Below are 20,437 nucleotides of genomic sequence, written 5' to 3'. Positions count from 1 at the left end.
AGAGACCTGAATGATGAGGAGAAGGCCCACGTGAAGAGCTGAGGAATGAGCCTTTTAGGTGGTGGAAACAGCAAGTGCAAAGGCCCTTGGAGCAGGAACATTCCAGAAGTCGAGGTCAGGGACTTTGACCAGTGGCCTTGTAGGTCATGGTAGGGTTTGGATTTGGTTCTAATCATGACATTTCTGCATTACCACCAAAGAAAGAAGGAAGCGGAGTGCCAGGAGCCCGGGCCTGGAGATGTTTCTAGGCTGGGAGGGTGAGTGGGGGTCTGAGGGAGGGAAACCCGAGAGCGGTCAGGAGTAACAGCAGCTCTGTTCCTCCTCCTCCCAGCCCTCAGACCCGTGGTCCTGAAACCTGGCTGTCACCTGCAGAGACAGACTCCCAGGGCCCATCCCACACTGCAGAACTGGAATCTTTGGGGGCGGGCACCCCTCTTGTCCCCACCAGAGTTTGGAGCCAGTTGAGTGAGGCAGAGGGGAGCCCCAGTGTCACTGGATGATTGGAGACGATGGTGGAGTTTTGGGGGCTTGAGGTGCTGACGTGCTGCACCCCGAGGGCCTCGCTGCCCTGCTATGCCCACCGTGTGGTGGAGTGCGCACGTTCTCTGCAGAGAACAGGGACCCCCAGACTGGTCCCAGTCAGAGAGGCCGCCCTCCCAGCGGGGGGTGGGAAGCAGGGACAGGGATGCAGTGGAGATTCCCCCCCCCCAATGGAGATGTTTCTAGATAAACTAATGGTCTTGGGGACTTTGGGTGTGCGGGGTGAAGGAGGAGGATGGGCGAATTCCTCGTCTCCAGCCTTGGCAGCTGAGTGATGTCATGTCCGGAGGTGGGGCACCCTCACGTCCCTCGTGCCTCACTAACCAGGTAGTAATGCATTCGTACAAGCTTCTGGGCTTGAGAAATAGAGCTTGGACAGACCACCTTTGGTTAAATTTTGTTTGATTAATTTTTCCAATTATAAAATTAACCCAAGTTCATTATGGATAATTTTGAAAAGACCAAAAAAATTTTTAAAAGTCTTGTGTGACATCTTTCTCTCCCTTTTTCCTCTACAGTGGGCTTTTTTTTTTCCTTAGTTGGAACCCTATGGTTTATTCTCAAGTAAATCTATCCATTTTAAAAATTTTGTTTCATTACATAAGCGTCTTTTTCAGATTTACAACGTTTCTCAAGAATCTTTTTTCTATGGCTTATTCTCCATGGGGTGGATGTGTTGTTTATGTAACGGATCCCCTGATGTTAGAAATCTCCAGATTGCTGTCACTTCCACGTTATAAAGGCAGCGGTAGGCTCTTTACTTACCAGTGTCCACATTCAGGATTGTTTTCTTAAGATTAGCATTTCAGAAATGGAATTCCTGGGCCAGCAGGGCTGCACATCTTTTTTTTTATTGGGGTAAAATACTCGTAACATAAAATGTAGTATTTTAGGCATTTTCAAGTGTACAGTTCAGTAGCATTAAGCACAGTCACCGTGTCTGCCACCACCACTGTCCGTCTCCAGAGCTCTTTTCTTTTTTTTTTTTTAAGACTTATTTATTTTAGAGAAAGAGAGAGAGCACGAGCAGGGGGAGGGGCAGAGGAAGAGAGAGAGAAATCCTCAAGCTGACTCCCTGCTGAGTGCGGAGCCCGACACGAGGCTTGATCCCACAACCCCGAGATCGTGACCTAAGCCAAAACCCAGTGTCGGCCGCTCCACTATCTGAGCCCCCCAGGGGCCCCTGCAGAGCTCTTTTCATCTTGCGAAACTGAAACTCTGTCCCCCTACACGCTAACTCCCCCTGTCCCCCTCCCCCAGCCCTCGGTCGCTGTTCTACTTCGTGTCTCTATGATTTGGGGGGGCACGCCGTTCTCAAGTGACCCTCTGGGCGCTTTAAATCAATGCACACTCCCACCAGCGATGTCCTCAAGCACCCACCTGTTTTCATCACCTCGTTCACAGCTTTGGGGTTGAAAAAATTGATCTTTGCTAATTTGCTGAAAAATACCACCTTGCCTCTGATCGGTGGATTTCGGTGTTGCACCGTATCGCATCCGGGAGGCTGGCCTGTGGTTTAGCTGACCGCCTCCGGTGGGGTTGTGCATGTTGGGCGTGTTTCCAGGCCTGGGGCTGTGTCCGTGACACTGCTGTTAACAGGGCTCTGTGCTTAAAAGCTAAACTGATTCTCTGTCCTTGTTTCTCTCTTTCGAGGGCGCTATGATGCGCGGGCCCGCGTCCTCATTTGCCACATGACCTCCCTCTTCCGAGTGCCCTTGGGGGAGCTGGATCTCCTTGAAGAGACGTTCCTTGAGAGCCTGAAGGACACCAAAGAGGAGGAATCTGAGTAAGGGAGCCCCGTGACCCCAGCTCTGCCTGCTAGGAATCAAGGATTTCCACTTGAGTGCACTGTTCAGATAACAGATGCTCCCCTCTTCCCCCACCCCCCTGCCATTGAGAGCTGGCGCAGGGAGATGGAAGGTGCACTGGACCGAGAGTCCCAATGCAGCCCTGACTTGCTGTGTGGCCTTAGCAAGTCACTTCCCCTCTCCGGGCCCTAGTCCTCAGTTATACAAAGTGGGGATTGAATGGATTATGGCGGGGGCATGAGTCTGTGACTTCCACAGTCCGTGACCCCGACACCTCACTCCGCCTCAGGTTCTCGTGACACCTGGTCCGTGGGCCGGAGTGGCCTGGATTAAAATCCTATCTCTGACACCCTTCTACTTGTTGACCTTGGACAGGGTCCTCCCCCTGCCCCCCGCACTTCCCTAAACCACAATATTCTTATCTGTGAAACGGGAGTCAGGATAACGTCTTCCCAGGGTCCCTGAAAAACGAACGTGGTCCTGCAGAGGGCTCAGCCCGCGGCTGGCCCGTAGCAGGTGCTCAGTAGGTAGGAGTCCTTCCTTCCCCCACAGGCCCTTGTACCTTCCAGCTGCAGAGCGGCTTTGCTGTCCCCGCGTGGTCAGGCGTGTATTATCCTGGTCGCTTGGCCGGAGCTCAGCTCTTGGCGGAACACCATACACAGGATCTGATGCCAGAGCCATCAGTCAGTCCCACTCACGGCCTACTGGCAGGCTCTTTGCACCGGGCACGTCTCCCAGCGTCCTCTTCGGCCGGCACGATGGGCTGTCTTGGAGCAGCCAGTTTGCACAGTTCCACCCAGCCGGGAATGCAGCTTTGAAGCCAGCTTCAGCGCTAGAGCCGCCCGCCTGCCTGGGTTAGCAGGGCCCCGGAAGGGGTTGTTTGCCGGAGAAAGGAAGCGACTTGATCTGTTGAAATAACCTGAACACAGGCTTGTGTTGCTTCCCAGAGCCGGGTCAGTAAAGAAACACCTGGACCCAGGCCCATGACCATAATCAGGAGCACGGCCCAGAGTCTCGTCTTGTCGCACACAGATACACACGCTCGTATGTGTATGCTTGGAAATGAAGGAAAATCTTAGCTATGCGTTTGGAAATCTTATTATCAGGAAAAAAAAAAAAAACCAAGTTATCGGGAGGATTTGTTCTGCTGATACTCGTAATGCCAGATCAGGGATGATGCAAAGCAGACATTCTAGGACAGCCCAGCTCGGCGTGTGATATTGGGGAAGTTATTTAACCTCTCTGGGCTTCCGTTTTCCTCATCTGCAAAATGGGACGACAGTAGCACCCTCCTTATGGGGTCCTTGAGGGAGGGCTCACATGAGTTCATACATGTGAAGTGCTTCGAGCAGGCTTTGCAGAGTAACCAGTTGAAAAATTCCATTATCTGCCGTAGTACAAGCATCATCGTTGACATTCCTCCATATGGGCCCTTTGCTCGGAAAAATACTCCACATGTGTAATTTTTAAATTCTGCTTTAGGGACTCTGGAAACCTCCTGTGGTCTCGGGAAGGGTCTGAGAGCCAGGAAAGGCCTGGAGACTATTGGGCCAGGAGACCTAGTTCCCAGGGTGATTCTGCTACTAAATGTCTGTGTGGCCCTGGGCACGTTGCTTTCCCTCTCTGGGCAACAGCACCAGTTTTTTTCACCTAGACAAGTAGAGGATCGAATTCTGTGCAGGCTTCTTTTAGCTCCCCGGTTTGTGTTTCTGCAAGGCGAGCATATCACTCGACGCCCTGAGGCGATCCTTGGCCGCTCGGGTTCAGAGGGTGATGTATGACATTTCTGTTCTTGGGTCTCCACCTGGGCCCGGAGGCCAGCCGAGCTTCCCCCGCGTGTTCGGTGACTTCACTTCTCTGTGCCTCAGCTCCTTCACCTCCAGCAGGGGGGTGATGGTCGTATCTCCGTCACCGGGCTGTTGGGAGGATTAAACGAACAGATGCAGGTCAGAAGCTTGGACCAGCGCCTGTAGCACATACTAGGTGCCCATAAATGTCGGCTAATATCCTGCCTGCCCTTGACACTGATCACATCAGAATGACGTCGTCAACACGTAGCTGTCCCTGAGCGCTCAGTAGATGTGGGACAGGACGCCATCTCATCTGATGCACAGACAGTCCCGTGACAGTGCAGCCGAGGAAGAAACAGAAGGTCAGAGTGGTGACGTACCTCGGCCAAGTGACACCATCAGATTCATCCACCATACCCATCCGAACAGCACTCTGCATCCTTCATGGCACGGTTGACACGCCCAGGTTCCCATCTCAATTTTGAAGGAACCAGTAAAGATAATTCTTCTTTTCTTTTTTTTTTTTAAGTAGGCTCCACACCCAGTGCGGCGCCCACCGTGGGGCTTGAACTCATGACCCTGAGATCGAGACCTGAGCCAAAATCAGGAGTCAGACGCTTCACCGACTAGGCCACCCAGGCGCCCAGTAAAAATTTTTCTTAATCAGGCTTTCTGCACTTTTACTTAGGAAAGTGTCTCTAGACCTCCCAGAAAATAAGCTCTTCCTCTATCAACTGGAGAAGGTGATTAAAAAAAAAAAAAAGGAAAGAAAAGAAAAACAAGGTGGCGATGATGATGATGATAAGGATAAGAAACACCCTCTCATGGGAGATGAGGTGGCCGTGAGTGACATCTCTCTGTGGAGCCGTGAGATAGGCAGCGTGGGTGTCTCACTCTTCACTGTGTATCTGTGGCTTCAGCCTCTGTCCTTGGAAGGCGGACCTGGAAGGCCAACTCAAGGTCATTTCTGGCATCCCAGCTCAGGAGCGTGGCCGGGACCGGATGATGGCAGAGATTTCCATGGTATCTGACCTGTGGGCAGTCAGTAATGGGAACGGGGCTCCGCTTGGATTTAGGAATTCCCACTGCCAAACATAGAAAGCATCATAGACATCACCCCCAGCCAGCATCTCCTGGGTGCTTTAGATGTTGGAATTCAGACAATGGAATTCATTGCAGGAGTACAATGCTGTGTTAGTTAATGATGATTGGCAAGGCCCTTCGTTTTATGTACAAAACAGCTATTAAGAACGTTCGAGTACTTAAATGAGTAAGGAAATCAGTTCGGGTTAACATTGAGAGAGAGGTCCTTACCTAAATAACTTGGGGGGAAATATTGTATTCTCTTTGCTCATTATTCAGCAAATTTTTATACACATTTAAATACTAATAGTAGAGCTTAGAGTGTATCATCCCTCTCATCTTTGTTAAATGGGTTTGATACACTAGCATTCATACATCGAAGTAAAACAGCTTCCAGAACCATATTTACTGTTTAGGTATTTTATTCCCTTTAGGGTATGAGCTCCCCCCCCCCCACTCTGCATAAACTCCACTAAAGGGAAAGATTATCTAGTATCACGGTTGTGCAGATGTCGCTGCAGGAAGACTCTAGAAGCAGAAATTTATAAAACTTTACAACATTCCGGATTGGTCCTGGTTATCTCAGAAGTTTTATCCTTGATGGCGATTGGCCTGTTCTCTGGCTAAATATTTGATTTAGCCAAAGTGCCCTGCTGGTTTTATAGATGTGGGCAGTGCGTGGGGGGTAGATACTGTAGCAGTGTGTTCACGTCCAGTCCTTGTTGGAATGATCAGGTTCTGTTCAAGAAACGTTTTCTGAGCACCCTCCAGGTCCCAAGCCCAGGACAAGCTGCTGAGGGTAGAGAGCAAGAAAGGCCCTGTCTGGGCAATTGTCCAACTGAAGATACAGCGGGTCCCTGGAGGGCTTGCCAGGGTACAGCTCCTGACCCTCATGGCCAGAGCTTCTGGCCAAGGAAGCCGTGATTTTAACAGCTACCCTGGGGGCTTGTGATGCAGTGGATACCAAGCCCCACCCTTTGAAAACCAATGGTCTAGAATGTCATGCTGAGTACGGAGGGTTAGGGACCCCAGAGTCGGGGCATTTGGGCAGCCCTGGGGCTCAGGCAGGCTTCCTGGAGGAGGTGACTCTTGAATGATGACTAATGTGTAGCCAGCTGGAGGCAGGTGAGAAGGTCCTTGACAGCCGAGGTCCAGCAGGAGCACAGGGACTGAGGTCCCGGCAGCGTGCCTGGGGGCGGTACAGTGTTTCTGGAGGGCAGGGTGTGAGTGAGGAAATAATGAGCGACGAGGCTAGAAAGGAGGCAGGGGCCAGGTCACCGGGGGCCTCAGTGTCATGCCAAAGAGGTGCCACTATCCTCACTCAGGGCAGAGGGAGGGGACACGGAGGCCGGGAGGGAGGGAAGCAGACGACCAGGGTTCTACTAGCCGTCACTGTCTTGGGGCTGTCCTCACCCCCCCATTTCCAATCCCTACGTGAGAACACTGGAGCTCAGGAGCATTGGGTGACCCCGTGAGATCGGGGCGGGGCTCGGATACCTCTGCCCCAAATGTCCACACTGTTGCCCAGCCCGAGTCTGTTCAATGAGATGCCGCGGATTGAGAGCCGGCTGCTCAGTGCAGTGCGCGTTCCTGTTGCAAGTCCTCAGCCGCGGGAGTCTTTTCCTCAGACCTTGAACTCGGCCAAAAGCAACTAATTCCCAGCCTTCCTGTTTGCACAGAATGATGCTAGCAACCAAGGGCCAAAGTATATCTCCAGCCTGCGTGTAGGAGGAAGTTACCATAATAACGAAAGGAACGATAATAGCAGCAGACTTACTGACTGATGACGATATGCCGGGCCCTGTATGTGGATTATCTCACTTGCCCTCACGATGCCCCTGGGGATGAAGTGCTATTATCATCCCCAGTTGTGGGGTGAGGCAAGTCACCTTGGCCTCCGTGTCAATAACTGGTGCTTTGTCACAGCAGTAAGTGGCTCAACTAACAGGATAGACTGGCTTTTGCTACGTCACAAATGACCTCTGAATCTCAATGGCTTCCAGCCACAAAGGGGCACTTCTTGTGCACTGTGTCCATTGCACACTGGCGGTGGCTTTAGGCCACACTGCACTGTCTTGGTTCTGGGCCCCAGGGTGACGGAGGGACCCTGTCTGGAACGTCGCTGGCTCGTGGCGGAGCAGAAGGAGACTCATCAGACCCCTGCGCTGACGCTTAAAGATTGTTCCAGAAATGGCACACACCCCTTCCACTGACCTTTCATTGGCGAGAGTGGGTCATGGGGTCCCTCAGTGCAACAGGGCAGGGAGGTGTCCTGTTTGTGCAGGAAGGACCAGCATAGGGAGGGACAGCTGAACCTGGTGGGTGGTGCCCCACAGCCACACAGCAGCGGTCGAGGTCAAGTTCGCAGGGTCAGATCCTGACGGCAGAACCCACGCTCTGTCGCCATCCTGCCTTCCGCTTCGCCGGATGCCCAGTTCAGCCTCACCCCACGTCCAACGGCATGCATTTTGGTCTTGGAGAACCAGCACCTGCGGTGTGCGTGGGGGCGCTCAAGTTCGGTTTCCGCTTCCCTTTAGTGAAGTTAGCTGTGAAGGGCGGTACTCGTCACCCAGGAGGGGCGTGGGAAAGGAACCTGTCGAGGCGAGCCAGCAGAGAACCAATCGGCACAGCAGCTCCCGAGCGCCCAGCTCCAGTCCCACTTCTCTCCGACGACTGGGGGGCGAGCTACTTCCCCACGCAACACACGGTTCAGGGGGAACGAGATGGCAACAAAACGAGTTTTGGTCGAGGGCTGCGTGGTTCTGCTCACAGATAAACAACATCCAGAAGTGCCGACACGAAGCCCAGCCTCGGGGACAGGTTGTTGGTTGGATGGATGAAAAAGGAATGCGTTTCGTCTTTACAGCCCACAACCCGACAGGACAGCTGTTATGAATCCCATTTTACAGAAGAGGAAGCTGAGGCTCGGGGGAAATGCGCACAGTCGTGTGATAATAACGGCCACCATTTTGGTCGCCCCTGGCAGTGTGCCATCACGCTGAATGCCCACAGCCCTTTAGGAGGGGGCTGCTGTTGTCCCTTAACTGGCCTGTCATTCAGGCACAATAATAAAACTGCTTCCAGGATAAGAGAAACCATATGAAGTACTAAGCATGGCGGCTGGCGAGAAGGAATTCCTCAGTAAATATTAACCATTTTCCCTCTTGGTCGTCATGCTGTCACGCTATTCACTGAGTTGTTGTCCAAACTCCAACCTCAGCAGAGTTCGTGCTCGGGACGACTGCACCGACCTGCCCTTGGTCCCTCATCCTGCTCCTGATTGCACGGGGGCTGCCCACCTGCCACCGGGGCTGGGCCTGGTGACTCTCAGCGCCCTCACGGCGGCCATCCTGAGCCTCACCTAACCCAGGTCACCCCAAATGCTTCCTTTCTGCTCAATTTTATAACTTTGAAAGGTCAGGTCTGGCCGATTCTAGCTATTGCCCCAAGGCCACGGTCTGTGATGGCAGACACTTCCAGAGGCAGATGGGTTCAGATGGTGCGGAGCAGGGAGGGGAAGGGCAGACGGGGGCGATGGAGTCTGGGATTGTATTTGTACTTGTTCTGGGTCCATATGCTCAAAGATATTTTTTGTGCTGCTTCTGCTATTATTATTATTTTTGTCTTTTTATTATTCAACTTGCAACCCTGTTAGGATGGATCCACTGGGTGAGTAGCACATCCCCCACGCTGGGATTTCCCAGCTGGGTTTTAAAAACTTCTCAGCTTCTCAAAACCATCGACGGGCTCAGGGTGACTTTGATACCTTGCTCTGCATGGCAGCATACCCAGCATTGATCCTAGTTTGGGGGTTCAGTGAGGCTGGGTGGTCTCAAGGGGTCTCAGCTCTAAAGACCAACCTCTTTCCCCCCAGAACGGCTGAGGCGTCCCGGAAGAAGAAAGAAAACCGGAGGAAATGGAAGCGCTATCTCCTGATAGGCCTGGCAACCGTCGGGGGCGGGACCGTGATTGGTAAGGCCAGCCCGGGTTGGGCCGGGGCGGGTGAACCTGGGCCAGGGCGGTATGGAGTGAGGGATGATGCCAGGCTTGAAGCTAGAGAGGAGAGAGTAAGGGGGTCAGCTGGGAGGTGGCCCCCAGTGCGCACCAGGTGCTTGGTCAGCAGCAAGTGCATTCTTAGAAGCATCCATGGAAGGCAGTGGGCAGCCAGTAGGGGAAGAACCGGGTAGGCCGCATCTTCCCCCCTTTACCTACCATGGGCTGTTTTCCTTGCAGGCGTGACTGGGGGTCTAGCTGCCCCGCTCGTGGCCGCTAGTGCGGCCACAATCATTGGCAGTGCTGGGGCAGCGGCTCTGGGCTCGGTGGCCGGCATCGCTGTCATGACCTCGCTGTTTGGGGCGGCTGGAGCTGGCCTGACAGGTAAGGTTCCAGAGGAGTGGTGGCCCAGGGGGGATGTTCAGCCAGGGAGGCCTGACTCTTACAGGGCACGCCCAGATTCTCACCCAAGGTGGCTCCCCAGGGGACAGAAGAGGACACGGCTCTTCTCACGCTGGGTCCCAGCCCTGCAGGAACTCACAGCAGGGTTCCTGAGTTTACCAGTATCACAGGGGGAGAGGGGGGTCTAAATCATAGGTGCCAGCAGCCCCCCAGTCACACACAGCGATCCCTGTTCCACTCCCCACGTGGGGTCCATCCCTCCCCACATGGAGAATCAGGGTCAGTTTGATCCACTTTTTTGAGAGGAGTGTGTTACATCCGTGATGTAGGTCTAGAACCAATGGTGTCAGGATGGAGCCGTGAGTTCCAGCCCCGGCTCTGCCGTTGGGAGCCAGCCGGCCTTCGGAAGCCTCTTAGCCTTGGCTGTGATTGGGGACAATAATGGCACCTACCTTTAATGACTTAGAAAATGGGACATTTGTCCAGGGGCAGGGCACACAGTTGGCACTCACTGTGAGAGTGTGAGCACAGAGAGCCACTCTAACATTCCTGGGGTCCCCAGTCATCTCCACCCTCATTTTGGTATCTGGGTCTTCAGGGTACAAGATGAAGAAGCGTGTCGGGGCCATTGAAGAGTTCACGTTTCTGCCTCTAACAGAAGGCAGGCAGCTGCATGTCACCATCGCCGTCACCGGGTGGCTGGCGTCCGGCAGATACCGTGAGGACCAGGGGCAGAGCAGAGAAGGGTGGGGCGGGGGGAGGTGAGGGAGGTGTTGACTGATCTGGGACTGCTGCTGTAGGACAAACCCTGGTCTAGACTCTTGCCTGTGTATACCTCTGGGAGGGGTGAGCCCCATTTTGCAGAAGAGGAAACTGAGGCTCAAGAATTGAGATGACTTCATCCCATACCCATCCACCCATCCACCTTTCATCTATCTGTTGATCTGTCCACGCATCCATCCATCCACCCACCCATCCATCATCCATCCATCCACCCACCCATCCATCCACCCTTCCATCCATCCATCATCGTCCACCCACTCACCTATCCACTCATTCATCTGTCCACCCACTCATCCGTATATCCATCCATCTGTGCTTCCATCCATCCATTACCTATCTGTCCATCCAACTATCAGTCCATTTGTCTACCTCTCCACCCACCCGTTCATTCACCGATGCATGCATCCATCTATCCACCTATCCACTCAACCATCCATCTACCCATCCATCCATTCACCCATCCGTTCCTCCACCCGTTCACCTAGTAATTGATCTGTTGAGCAGTATTTATATGGAGTATCGTACACAGCACACACCAGACACAGCCAGACCCTAGGAATTCAGTGGTGAGCAGCGCCATCATGGCCTAGCTCCCATGGAACATGTGGTCCAAGACAGAAGACAGACGATTGAGCAATAATTACAGGGAAGGTTTATGGATGGCACAATACAGAGTGTTTCTGGGGAATGAAGGAAAGGTTCCTGGAGAAAGTGACTTTTAGGCTAAAGACTGGGGGTTACCTGGGTAAAGAAGGAACAAGAAGTATAAACCAAGCAAAGGAGCAGCATATACCAAGGCCCAGGGGTGCGGAAGAAGCACAGGATGGTTGGAACGGGGGACTAGAAGGCAGGGGTGTTGACAGGGTCAGATCATGCTGGAGCATGTGAGGTGTGGCAAGGAGCTTGAATTTATCCTCAGAGCAAGTGGGAGAGAGCAAAGGACTTTAAGCACATGACTTAAAGTTGAAAGGACGTGAAGTAGGTGAGAGATCTGTACATCTTGACTGTGTGACCTCAAGCAAATTACTTAACCTCTCTGTGCCTCGGCTGCTTCATTTGTAAAGTAGAATAAATTATCCCAGCCTTTTGAGATATTTGCAAAGCTTAAATTACGCAAGCTAACACACGGAAGGCACCTGGTTTCTCATTGACATTCCACAAACATTCGTCCCCTTCGCTGCTCTAATTTGAACATGTGTTTCGGGGAGATTCTAACCAGGGTGGCATCAAGGACTAACACCGTGGTCCACCCACTGCCTGGTTCACCGTTGCCAGTGCTCAGTGTGAGGCTCAGCAAACAATTTTTCACTGAGAGAGAGAGAATGAGAGCGAGCAGGGTGGGTCAGGGCACCCGGAGCATCCCAAGCAGACCCGTGCTGACAGCCTCCTGAGTTGCCAGCCCTCTGGGGTCTGAAGGTAGAAGCCACAGCTCTTCTAAATGACACAGAAGAAGCGAGTGAGGAAATTTCCAGGCTGTGTGTGGAGGCGTGATCAGGTGCCAGAGTCTTATTGGTGTGTGGTGGTCAGGCCCGGTCCCCACACAGTGGGCCTCTGCTGTTGACTGAGCACCTAGTCTGTGCTTTCCCCGAGTCAGGCGTTTTACCCTCGCGATGGGAACTTGATATCCATCACCTTACAGGATCCTCGTGTCTACCCGCTGAGGTGGGGGCTGTTCCTGGCCTGATCTGGCAGAAGAGGAGGCCCAGAGGGGTTGCCTGAGGTCAGGGGAGTGGCAGATGCAGGATTTGAACCCATGTGTCCTGACCCAAAGTTCATGGGTGTCTCTGTTCACTCCTTCCCCACCGCGCTGCAGGCAGGACCGAGACAGGAGGGAAGGCACGAGAGCAAGTATCTAAGTTAAGGAATTTGCGATTCTGACCAATCTGGAAAGCAAAATCCTTCCCTTTGTCTTACCCCCGTTTGCTCTGTTGGTCCCAGGTCCAAGGCCAGGTTCAGTGTAGAGGGAGGAAACCCTCTTCAGTGTTCTCCTCCAGCCTGTGCAGCGTGCTCTCCCGGCAAGGGGGGCGGTTGAAGAAACGGAGCAAGCTAGATTAAGTTCAGGAGGGAGATAAGGCCCCTTTGCCTGCCTCTGCCAGGAGAGAAGCCTTTGCGTCATCGCACGCTTGCTTCTGTGTGTGATAGGAATGGCTGGACTCTGCAGCCCACCCCGTGGTTACGTAGGATGATGCACGATAACGACAACAGCTTTGCCGCCAACCAGGCACTATTCCAAGCATCTCGGGGGCCTTGTTCACTGAGTCCCTCACTCCAGACCGGGGGGGGGGGCATTATTGTCACCCCCATTTTATAGATAGGGAAACTGAGGTTCATAAGGGCTGCCAGGGCCTGGGGCAGGACTCACCACCGTTCTGTCTGGCTCCATAGCTCATGTTTGGGGCCCCGGGTGATGCAGTGGGGTACAATGCTTTACAGTTTATATAATGCAGTGCACGTGACCTCTCACGGGATCCCCGCGACACTCAGGAGTCAGATGTTATCGTTCCGTTCTTACAGATGTGGGACCCGAGGGGGCACACCTGGCTGTGAGCCAAGCAACCAGGAAGCTGCCGAGCTGGGACACAGCCCTTCTCACCCTTGCTCTCCCCCACCCCAGCCCCTGCTCTCCACCCCGAGCTGTCGTGGAGCCGTGACAGGGTCCCTGCAGAGCAGGGAGCAGCCCCAGGATGGTGCCTGCGTCAGCCTCCAGTAGGGATGAGGCCTTTGAGTCGGGCAGGGAGCTGATGTCTAGAACCCAAAGCCTCAGGGAAGGTGATGCCACGCGTTCACTCATGATCGTATTTTGATGAGTGTTTACTCCGTTGCCACGTCACCGGGCTTCGGGAGTCTAGTCCGTGGCAAACAGACTGTGGGGGACGTGCATTGAACACACGGGGGCACAACGAACCGTACAATTGCACACTGATGAGAACAGGCAGAAAGGCATGGGGCCGGGGGGGGGGGGTCCAGATTCGGCACCCTGCTGTGCCCCCTTGTCCTGCTCACAGAATAGAGTGACTGTGTGATGTGTGCATGGCCCTGTTCCTGCTGACTGAGCCGTGATGGCTCAGTGTCCTCAGCTACGAAGCGGGGCGCATAGTGGCACCCTATTTCAGAGGCCGTGAGAAGATGCAGTGTGTTTCTGGGGGGGCAGAGTGTAAGTGAGAAATTAGGGAGCAATGGGGCTGGGAAGGAGGCAGGGGCCAGCTCACCCAGGGCCTCAGTGTCATGCTGGAGAGGTGACACCATCCTCACTCAGGGCAGAGGGAGGGGACGGAGCAGGGGAGAGAAGGAGGCAGACGGTCGGGGTTAGACCTCTGTCTGACATTGGTCACCGTGGTGGTGCTGTCCTCATCCCCCCATTTCTAGTCCCGAAGTGAGAACACTGAAGCTTGGGAGCATTGCGTGACCCAGTGAGATTGTGGCCGAGCTGGGCTCAGGTGCCTCTGCCCCAAACTTCCAGATCATTTCCCAGCCCCAGTTTATAGAATGACTTCTCGCTAATTCCCAGAGTCAACTGTTCGGTGCAGTGCACGTTCCTATCATCCGTCCTCAGCAGCTGATGCCAGAATGGCCGCAGGGTGAGAGAGAGTAGCACTTCACACACACAGAAGTTCCAACATTTCATTCCTACGACTACACTATAAAGGGAGCTAAATATTCATCTCCCTGCTGCACAGAGAAGCACAGTAAAGGCTCAGGGTGGGATAGTGGTGTGCCCAGGGTCACCCCGCTACTAGTGAATGCAGAGTTGGGACTCGAACCCCAGCCTGCGGACTCCCGGGGTGGCGCTGAGCTCCGTCGGGTGCTCCAACTGCTCCACTGACAGCAGCCGCGCATCAGCAGGGGTGGGCCTCTGTCTCCCCACAAGGGCACATGGTCCCCTGTCACTGCCTGTCTGGGAAGCTGGGGTGGGGCACCCTCTGTCACAGACAGGAGAGACCCACCTACCTGTGTTGTCCCCTAGGTACCTTCAGTGCCCCGTGGGCGGCCTTGGCCCGCAGCCGCGAGCAGTACTGCCTGGCCTGGGAGGCCAAGTACCTGATGGAGCTCGGCAATGCCCTGGAGACCATCCTTAGTGGTCTTGCCAACATGGTGGCCCAGGAGGCCCTGAAATACACAGTGTTGTCCGGTGAGCCCCCCTACCCCGCCCCCTGCCCCGCCGCTAGCAGCATGCCCACTGCTCCCAGCCCACACTGCTACATGTCTTTGCACGCCCGAGGCTCCCAGTGAGCCAGGCACTGTGCTGGGCCTGAGGAACACGGAGAGGTTAAGGCTGCATTCCTGTCCATGAAGTTTATGGTTTTTATGGGGAGGGGACAGGTAAACAGCCAACCCCATTGTCACACAGCGTATCAATTAGCTATTGCTGCGTAACAAGCAACCCCAAAACCCAGTAGCTTAAATTGTAACAGCGGAGAAGTCGTGAGGCTTCATTTGCCTGATCTTAGCTGGGCCTGCCCCACATCTGTGGATCAGCTGACTGTCCAGTGATCTAGGCTGGCCTGTCTGGGGCCACGAGGGCAGCTCGTCTCCACCCTACCCCTGGGATCAGGAGCTAGCCCACAGCAGCTGTGGAAGTGCACGAGAGGCTGCACAAAACCGTTTCAAGTCTCACATTGACTCCTATCTCGTTGGCCAAAGCAAGTCCCGTGGCTGAGCCTGGCGTGGATGGCAGGGCAGGGCTGGGCACTGCTGAGTATGGCACAAAGTGGGAGGACACGGGCTGGAGTGACACATCGAGGCCATCTTTGGAATCCCAGCCATGACAGATGCTTGAACAGAAGGAATCCATGAATCAAAAGTGCATGAGCTTCAGTTTTGTTCATGGCTATTTAGCAGTTTGGCAGCACTTGGAAAACTTACGGGTTCCAAGTTCAAGACTCTGCGTTTACCTGGGCATCCACTAGCCAGCCTGTCACTTCCCTAGAACGGCCTCCCTGCGCTGCTTTCTTCACTGATATCCCACCTCCCCAGGCATCGTGGCTGCCCTGACGTGGCCAGCCTCACTCCTCACTGTCGCCAACGTCATCGACAACCCCTGGGGTGTGTGTCTCCACCGGTCAGCAGAGGTTGGCAAGCACCTGGCCCACATCCTGCTCTCCCGGCAGCAGGTGCGTGGGACTGGCTGTGGGGTGCGGGGCAGGGGCAAGAGGGGAAGTGAGCGAGCGGACTTGTGCACAGATGCCAAGCCCACATGGAGACAGTCTAGTGGCTTTGGGGGGCTGGACAGTCTTCACTGCCCCTTAGTTCAAGTCACAAAAGTATCCCAGGATGGACCAATGAGAATTTGAGATTGTGCATTTCCATCAGGTAGTTAGGTAAGCACTGAATAATGGACATCTGGGGGGATGGACAAGGCCAGGAGCTGCTTCCTACAAGCATGGAGCTACCATCTGAGCGGATCTTCAGTGGTCCAGATACCATGTATGATGGTCAGGAAGATAAATGACCATCAGACTTTTAAAATGTGGGGGGACCTGGGTGGCTCATTCAGTTAAGCGTCTGGCTCTTGACTTCAGCTCAGATCATGATCTCAAGGTCCTGGGATTGACCCCTGCATCAGGCTCTGTGCTCAGCGGGGAATCTATTTAAAAATTCTCTGTCCCTCTTCCTCTGTCCCTCCCCGTCGTGCACACGCTCGCACTCACGCTCTCTTTCTCTCTCTCTCAAATAAATAAATAAATCTTTATTTAAAAAAAAACAACTTTTGGGGGCGCCTGGGTAGCGCAGTCGTTAAGCGTCTGCCTTCGGCTCAGGGCGTGATCCCGGCATTCCGGGATCGAGTCCCACATCGGGCTCCTCGGCTAGGAGCCAGCTTCTTCCTCTCCCACTCCCCCTGCTTGTGTTCCCTCTCTCGCTGGCTGTCTCTCTGTCACATAAATAAATAAAAAATCTTAAAAAAAAAAAAAAACTTTTAAAATTTGAATCCAGTACTTACCAGGAAAAGGAAACTGCCCCCTTCAAAATAAACTTCAGTAAACGGAGACAGAAGTTTGGGGAAAAGTTTCAGAGATGACTGTATGGTTAGGATTAGTTTGAGCTGCAAGTGAGAGAAAACTGTGAAGCACAGTGGCTTACACAAGGCAGAAGGTCATTTCTCGAGGAGAGGCCAAGGAAGGCAGTCTTGCACTAGAATGCTTGCCATGGTGAAGAGGCCCGGTGCCTTCTGGCTTGTTGCTTTGTTGTCCATGGTCTTGACCTTGTGGTCCCAGATGTCAGCATCTGAGCTCCAGCCAGCAGGAAAAAGGAAGGGCCAAAGAAGAAAGAGCAAAGGCCTGGTGGCATTTCCACCGATGTCTCATTGGCCAGACCCTGGTCCTAGACCATCCCTACTAGCGCAGAAGCTGGGGAAGGTCGTCTTCCTTCTGAGTGTCAGTGAACCCGGCTGAAGTTTAGCTATGGGAAAAGGAGAGGATGAATATTGAGGGACAACAGCAGTTTCTGCCACAGTGGGTAAACTGCTTGAGAAACCAAACCCCCTAGGGGCGCCTGGGTGGCTCAGTCGTTAAGCATCTGCCTTTGGCTCGGGTCATGATCCTGGGGTCCTGGGATCGAGCCCCGCATTGGGCTCCCTGCTCGGTGGGAAGCCTGCTTCTCCTTCTCCCGCTCCCCCTGCTTGTGTTCCCTCTCTCGCTGTGTCTCTCTGTCAAATAAATATAATCTTTAAAAAAAAAAAAAAAAGGAAAGGAAAGAAACCAAACTCCCCTTGGATTTCTGTGTCTTTGCCAGAAGAAATAGAGAAGTTCTGTGCCAGGTTTGACGGTAAGGCAAAGACCAGCAGAGCAGTACTGGCTTAAACAAGGTGGGCGTTTATCTTCTCCCGTGGAACAGCCTGGATGTCAGCATCCAGGGCAATGCGATGTGTCTTCGTTTCCTCATGGCCACAGACTTACAGGCTTCAAACAACACAAATCTATTATTAACTTACAGCTCTGCGGTCAGAAATCTACCATGGGTCTGCAGGGCTGCGTTCCTTACAGACGCTCCAGGGAGCATCCGCGGCCCTGCCCTTGCCAGCTGCCAGAGGCCACCTACTTTCTTCGGCTGGTAGCCCCCTTCCTCCAGCTTCCGAGCCAGCACTGTGCCATCTGCAAATCTTTCTCTCTGTCCCTTGCTTCTGCCAACATGTCAGCTGTCTGATTCTGACCCTCCTGCCTCCCTCTCTGTCACATAAAGTGGCACTCACGGGGCCCAGGGTTCGGATGGGACCATCCTTGGGGGGGCTGTTACCCTGCCTCCCACATGGGCGGCTTTACAGTACCAGGAGCCCAGACTCCTTCAGCGTCATGATCACGCGTCCTCAGCGTTCGGTGTCTCTTTTGGTCCAAGACAGCTCCGCTGGCACGACCTCCCCATTCCAGACAGTCAGAGGCAGGAAAGCAGAGTGAGGGGCATGGAAGTCACACTGTTGCCTCGCTTCTCATGCCTAGGCCCTCCCTAGCTGCCAGGGAGCTGGAGAGCTGTGCGCCAGCAAAACTCAGGAGTTCTGTTACCAGGGACCAAGGGGGTTGAGCGGGTGGTGGGGGGTAACAAGCAGCTGTCGCACACAGTTCCTGCAGAACTGGGCTGCTGTTTGATCAAGGGTTTCCTGTCGCCGTGGATGGGGTGGGGGGAGGGAGGGTCGATAACGCATGTACTGGCACAAAAACAAGGAAAAGGAAGAGACTGGCAGGACCAGACCGGTCTTTTGGAGCTCCTGTCCCCTCCTTCCATGTAGAGCTGGCACTCCACGTAACTTTCTTCTTCTTAGGAATTGCCTTTCCTACAAGTTCTTTAGTCAGAAGACCCCTCTCCATGTCTAACTTACTACCTTCTCTGATTTAAAGCCAATATTTCAGTCCCACCTTCCTATCTAGAAATGGAACAGTTGTCCCCCACGTGTCCCTGCCTGTGTACCCATCATCATACCCGGGGGTACCTTCCGCCTCCTCTCCCTGGCACCCCACTTCACTGTAGTCGTCTGCCACCTGATAGATGCGTCCTGTGCCCTGGGCAAGAAGAGACGGTGGCTGGGTAATGGTTCGAGATGAAAGGGAATTAACCGAGCCAGAGGCTGCCTGTTGGCCCGGAGGAAGCAATTCCAGCGGCAGGTGGATTTCTGTGTGAATGAGGGCCCTGCCTGTCCTGAGTAAGACCTCAGAGCTCCGGGACCAACCGGGGGTAGCAGACGCATGATTCACAAAGCGTGAGGCAAGCGGTGAGGAAAGTGTGAGGGCCGTCCTCGTCGGGGCTGATGCTTTGCTAGAACTGGCAAGTGTACCCCGGCAGACACCTGTGTCCTGTCTCCCACAGGGCCGGAGACCTGTCACCTTGATCGGCTTCAGCCTGGGAGCCAGGGTCATCTACTTCTGTCTGCAAGAGATGGCTCAGGAGAAAGGTGAGTCTGGCTTATTGTCACAGATGAAAACCCTTCCCAAGTTCATCCCCCAGGCAGAGGGTTCTGGGCGGGGGATCACGAGCCTTGTGAATGTGTTCCCAGTTCTTGTGATAGTAGTTAGAAGTTAAAAATAGTTTGAAAATAGACAAAATGGTTGAGTCGCTTGGAAAATGGTTTTATGTTTTCCGTACGTAAATTCAAGTGGATGTGAAACGGTCCTATAATAATGACATCGGCCTTGATGTTCTCACCTGCGTCCTTGAGCGAGAGGGAAAGGAGTCGGATGAGAAGTCTGAAATTGAGGTATCGGCAAGGCCACGTTTCCTCTGACGGTCCTAGGGGACGATCCTTCCTTGTCTCTTCCAGCTCCTGGGGGTGGCCGGCAGTCCCTGGCCCCCCTTGGCTTGTAGACGCACCCCTCCATTCTCTGCCGCCATCCTCACGTCATCCTCTCCTTCCTGTCTTCTCTTCTCTTCTAAGGACAGTGTCGTTGGATTTAGGGCCCGCCCCCCCAATCCAGCATGATCTCATCTCAGGATCCTTGACTTTCTTACATTTGCATAATTCAATTACATCTGAAGATACCTTTTCCAAAGAAGTTCTCATCCACAGGTTCTGGGTGGTCGTACCTTCTGGGGGACCCACCATTCAGGCCATGACAAACACCTCTGGGTGTGTGTCTTGCTGTCTAATGACACGCTTTGAGTGTTGGGGCAGTGGAAAGCTTGAGTGCCATTGCTTGGACCTTGGGTGGGAAAGGTCCCCAGGACAAAGTGCCGGTTTGGGACAGATCTGTCAGCGGGGCATAGCTGGGGGAGGGAAGTGCAGAGCTTGGGGCCCTGGGAGTGGCCCACGATCTGCGGGACCAGTCTCACCCGTCTCCTGGGGGAACACAGCAGCAGCAGGCCCCTGAGGCAAGAGAAGGAGCTGACTCGGTGACCCCTGGGCCTGGGAGCAGAGGGTGGGAAGCACAGAGGGCCGGAGTTCACCCAGCAGGCTCACAGGGGATTTCCTGAAACTCCTCTCTGGTCCTTGGCTTCCCGACTTCTGGAATGGAGTTGTAATACCCAGCCTGTGTGCTTGCGTTGAGGTGCCCTGCGTGTAGGATTTCTGTACACTGTAAACGCCGTGTTGCCCAAACTCAGCTCCGGGATGTCCGCTTGCAGCTTCCGCTCTCAGAGCTGCTGCCAGCCTGACGCTAGCCCTGTAGACGGCCTCCGGCCACTCCTTGGTCAGCCCAAGCGTGTGACCTGATTGCTGACCCATTGCCAACAAGCGAGGAGGCGTGGGAATGTCTGCCGTTGCCTGGACCTGAGGGGGGTCGGACAAGTTGGGGCTGACTGGTATTATCTTCAGCGTTGGCCTCCCCGGAGGGCGTGGGAGAGACTCTGGAGCTTAGGGGCCTCGTTCATTCATGTTCTTTCTGTTTTGCTAAAATGTCTCCCTTCTTGGGCTGAGGACCAGAGCTGTTTTCCCGGTTGCACAGGTGCAAGGTGGGTGTGCTGTCCTTGGCATTTACCATGGAAGGGCCAAGCCCCTAAGGGTGAGCCCTGCAGAAGGGCCTCACATCTTCTCTGTGTCATTTTGGAGGACCCCGACCCCCACCCCACTCCCTCATAGCTTTCAGCAGCCCCCTTGTCACTTGGTTTTGTCTGTGTCAC

General features: G+C 54.0%; 1 protein-coding gene across 9 annotated transcripts in view; it reads left to right on the top strand.

The window, feature by feature from the left end:
• TMCO4 (transmembrane and coiled-coil domains 4) overlaps nucleotides 1-20,437 on the top strand; it is an 89,847-nt gene that overhangs the window by 30,398 nt on the left and 39,012 nt on the right. For 8 of the 9 annotated variants that reach the window (XM_040645876.1, XM_040645875.1, XM_040645874.1 and 5 more), the window contains 7 exons: nucleotides 2,194-2,326; nucleotides 9,096-9,193; nucleotides 9,455-9,598; nucleotides 10,215-10,334; nucleotides 14,364-14,528; nucleotides 15,374-15,510; nucleotides 18,692-18,776. In XM_040645876.1, coding sequence (XP_040501810.1) covers nucleotides 2,194-2,326; nucleotides 9,096-9,193; nucleotides 9,455-9,598; nucleotides 10,215-10,334; nucleotides 14,364-14,528; nucleotides 15,374-15,510; nucleotides 18,692-18,776 — 882 coding nt within the window. The remainder of the gene's footprint in view (nucleotides 1-2,193; nucleotides 2,327-9,095; nucleotides 9,194-9,454; nucleotides 9,599-10,214; nucleotides 10,335-14,363; nucleotides 14,529-15,373; nucleotides 15,511-18,691; nucleotides 18,777-20,437) is intronic. The other variant, XM_040645878.1, reaches the window with a different exon arrangement.

This window comes from Ursus maritimus, unplaced genomic scaffold, assembly GCF_017311325.1.
Source record: "Ursus maritimus isolate PB19 unplaced genomic scaffold, ASM1731132v1 scaffold_32, whole genome shotgun sequence".
NCBI lineage: Eukaryota > Metazoa > Chordata > Mammalia > Carnivora > Ursidae > Ursus > Ursus maritimus.
Note: the sequence above shows the minus strand (reverse complement) of the source record. Positions and strands in the feature narration are given on the sequence as shown.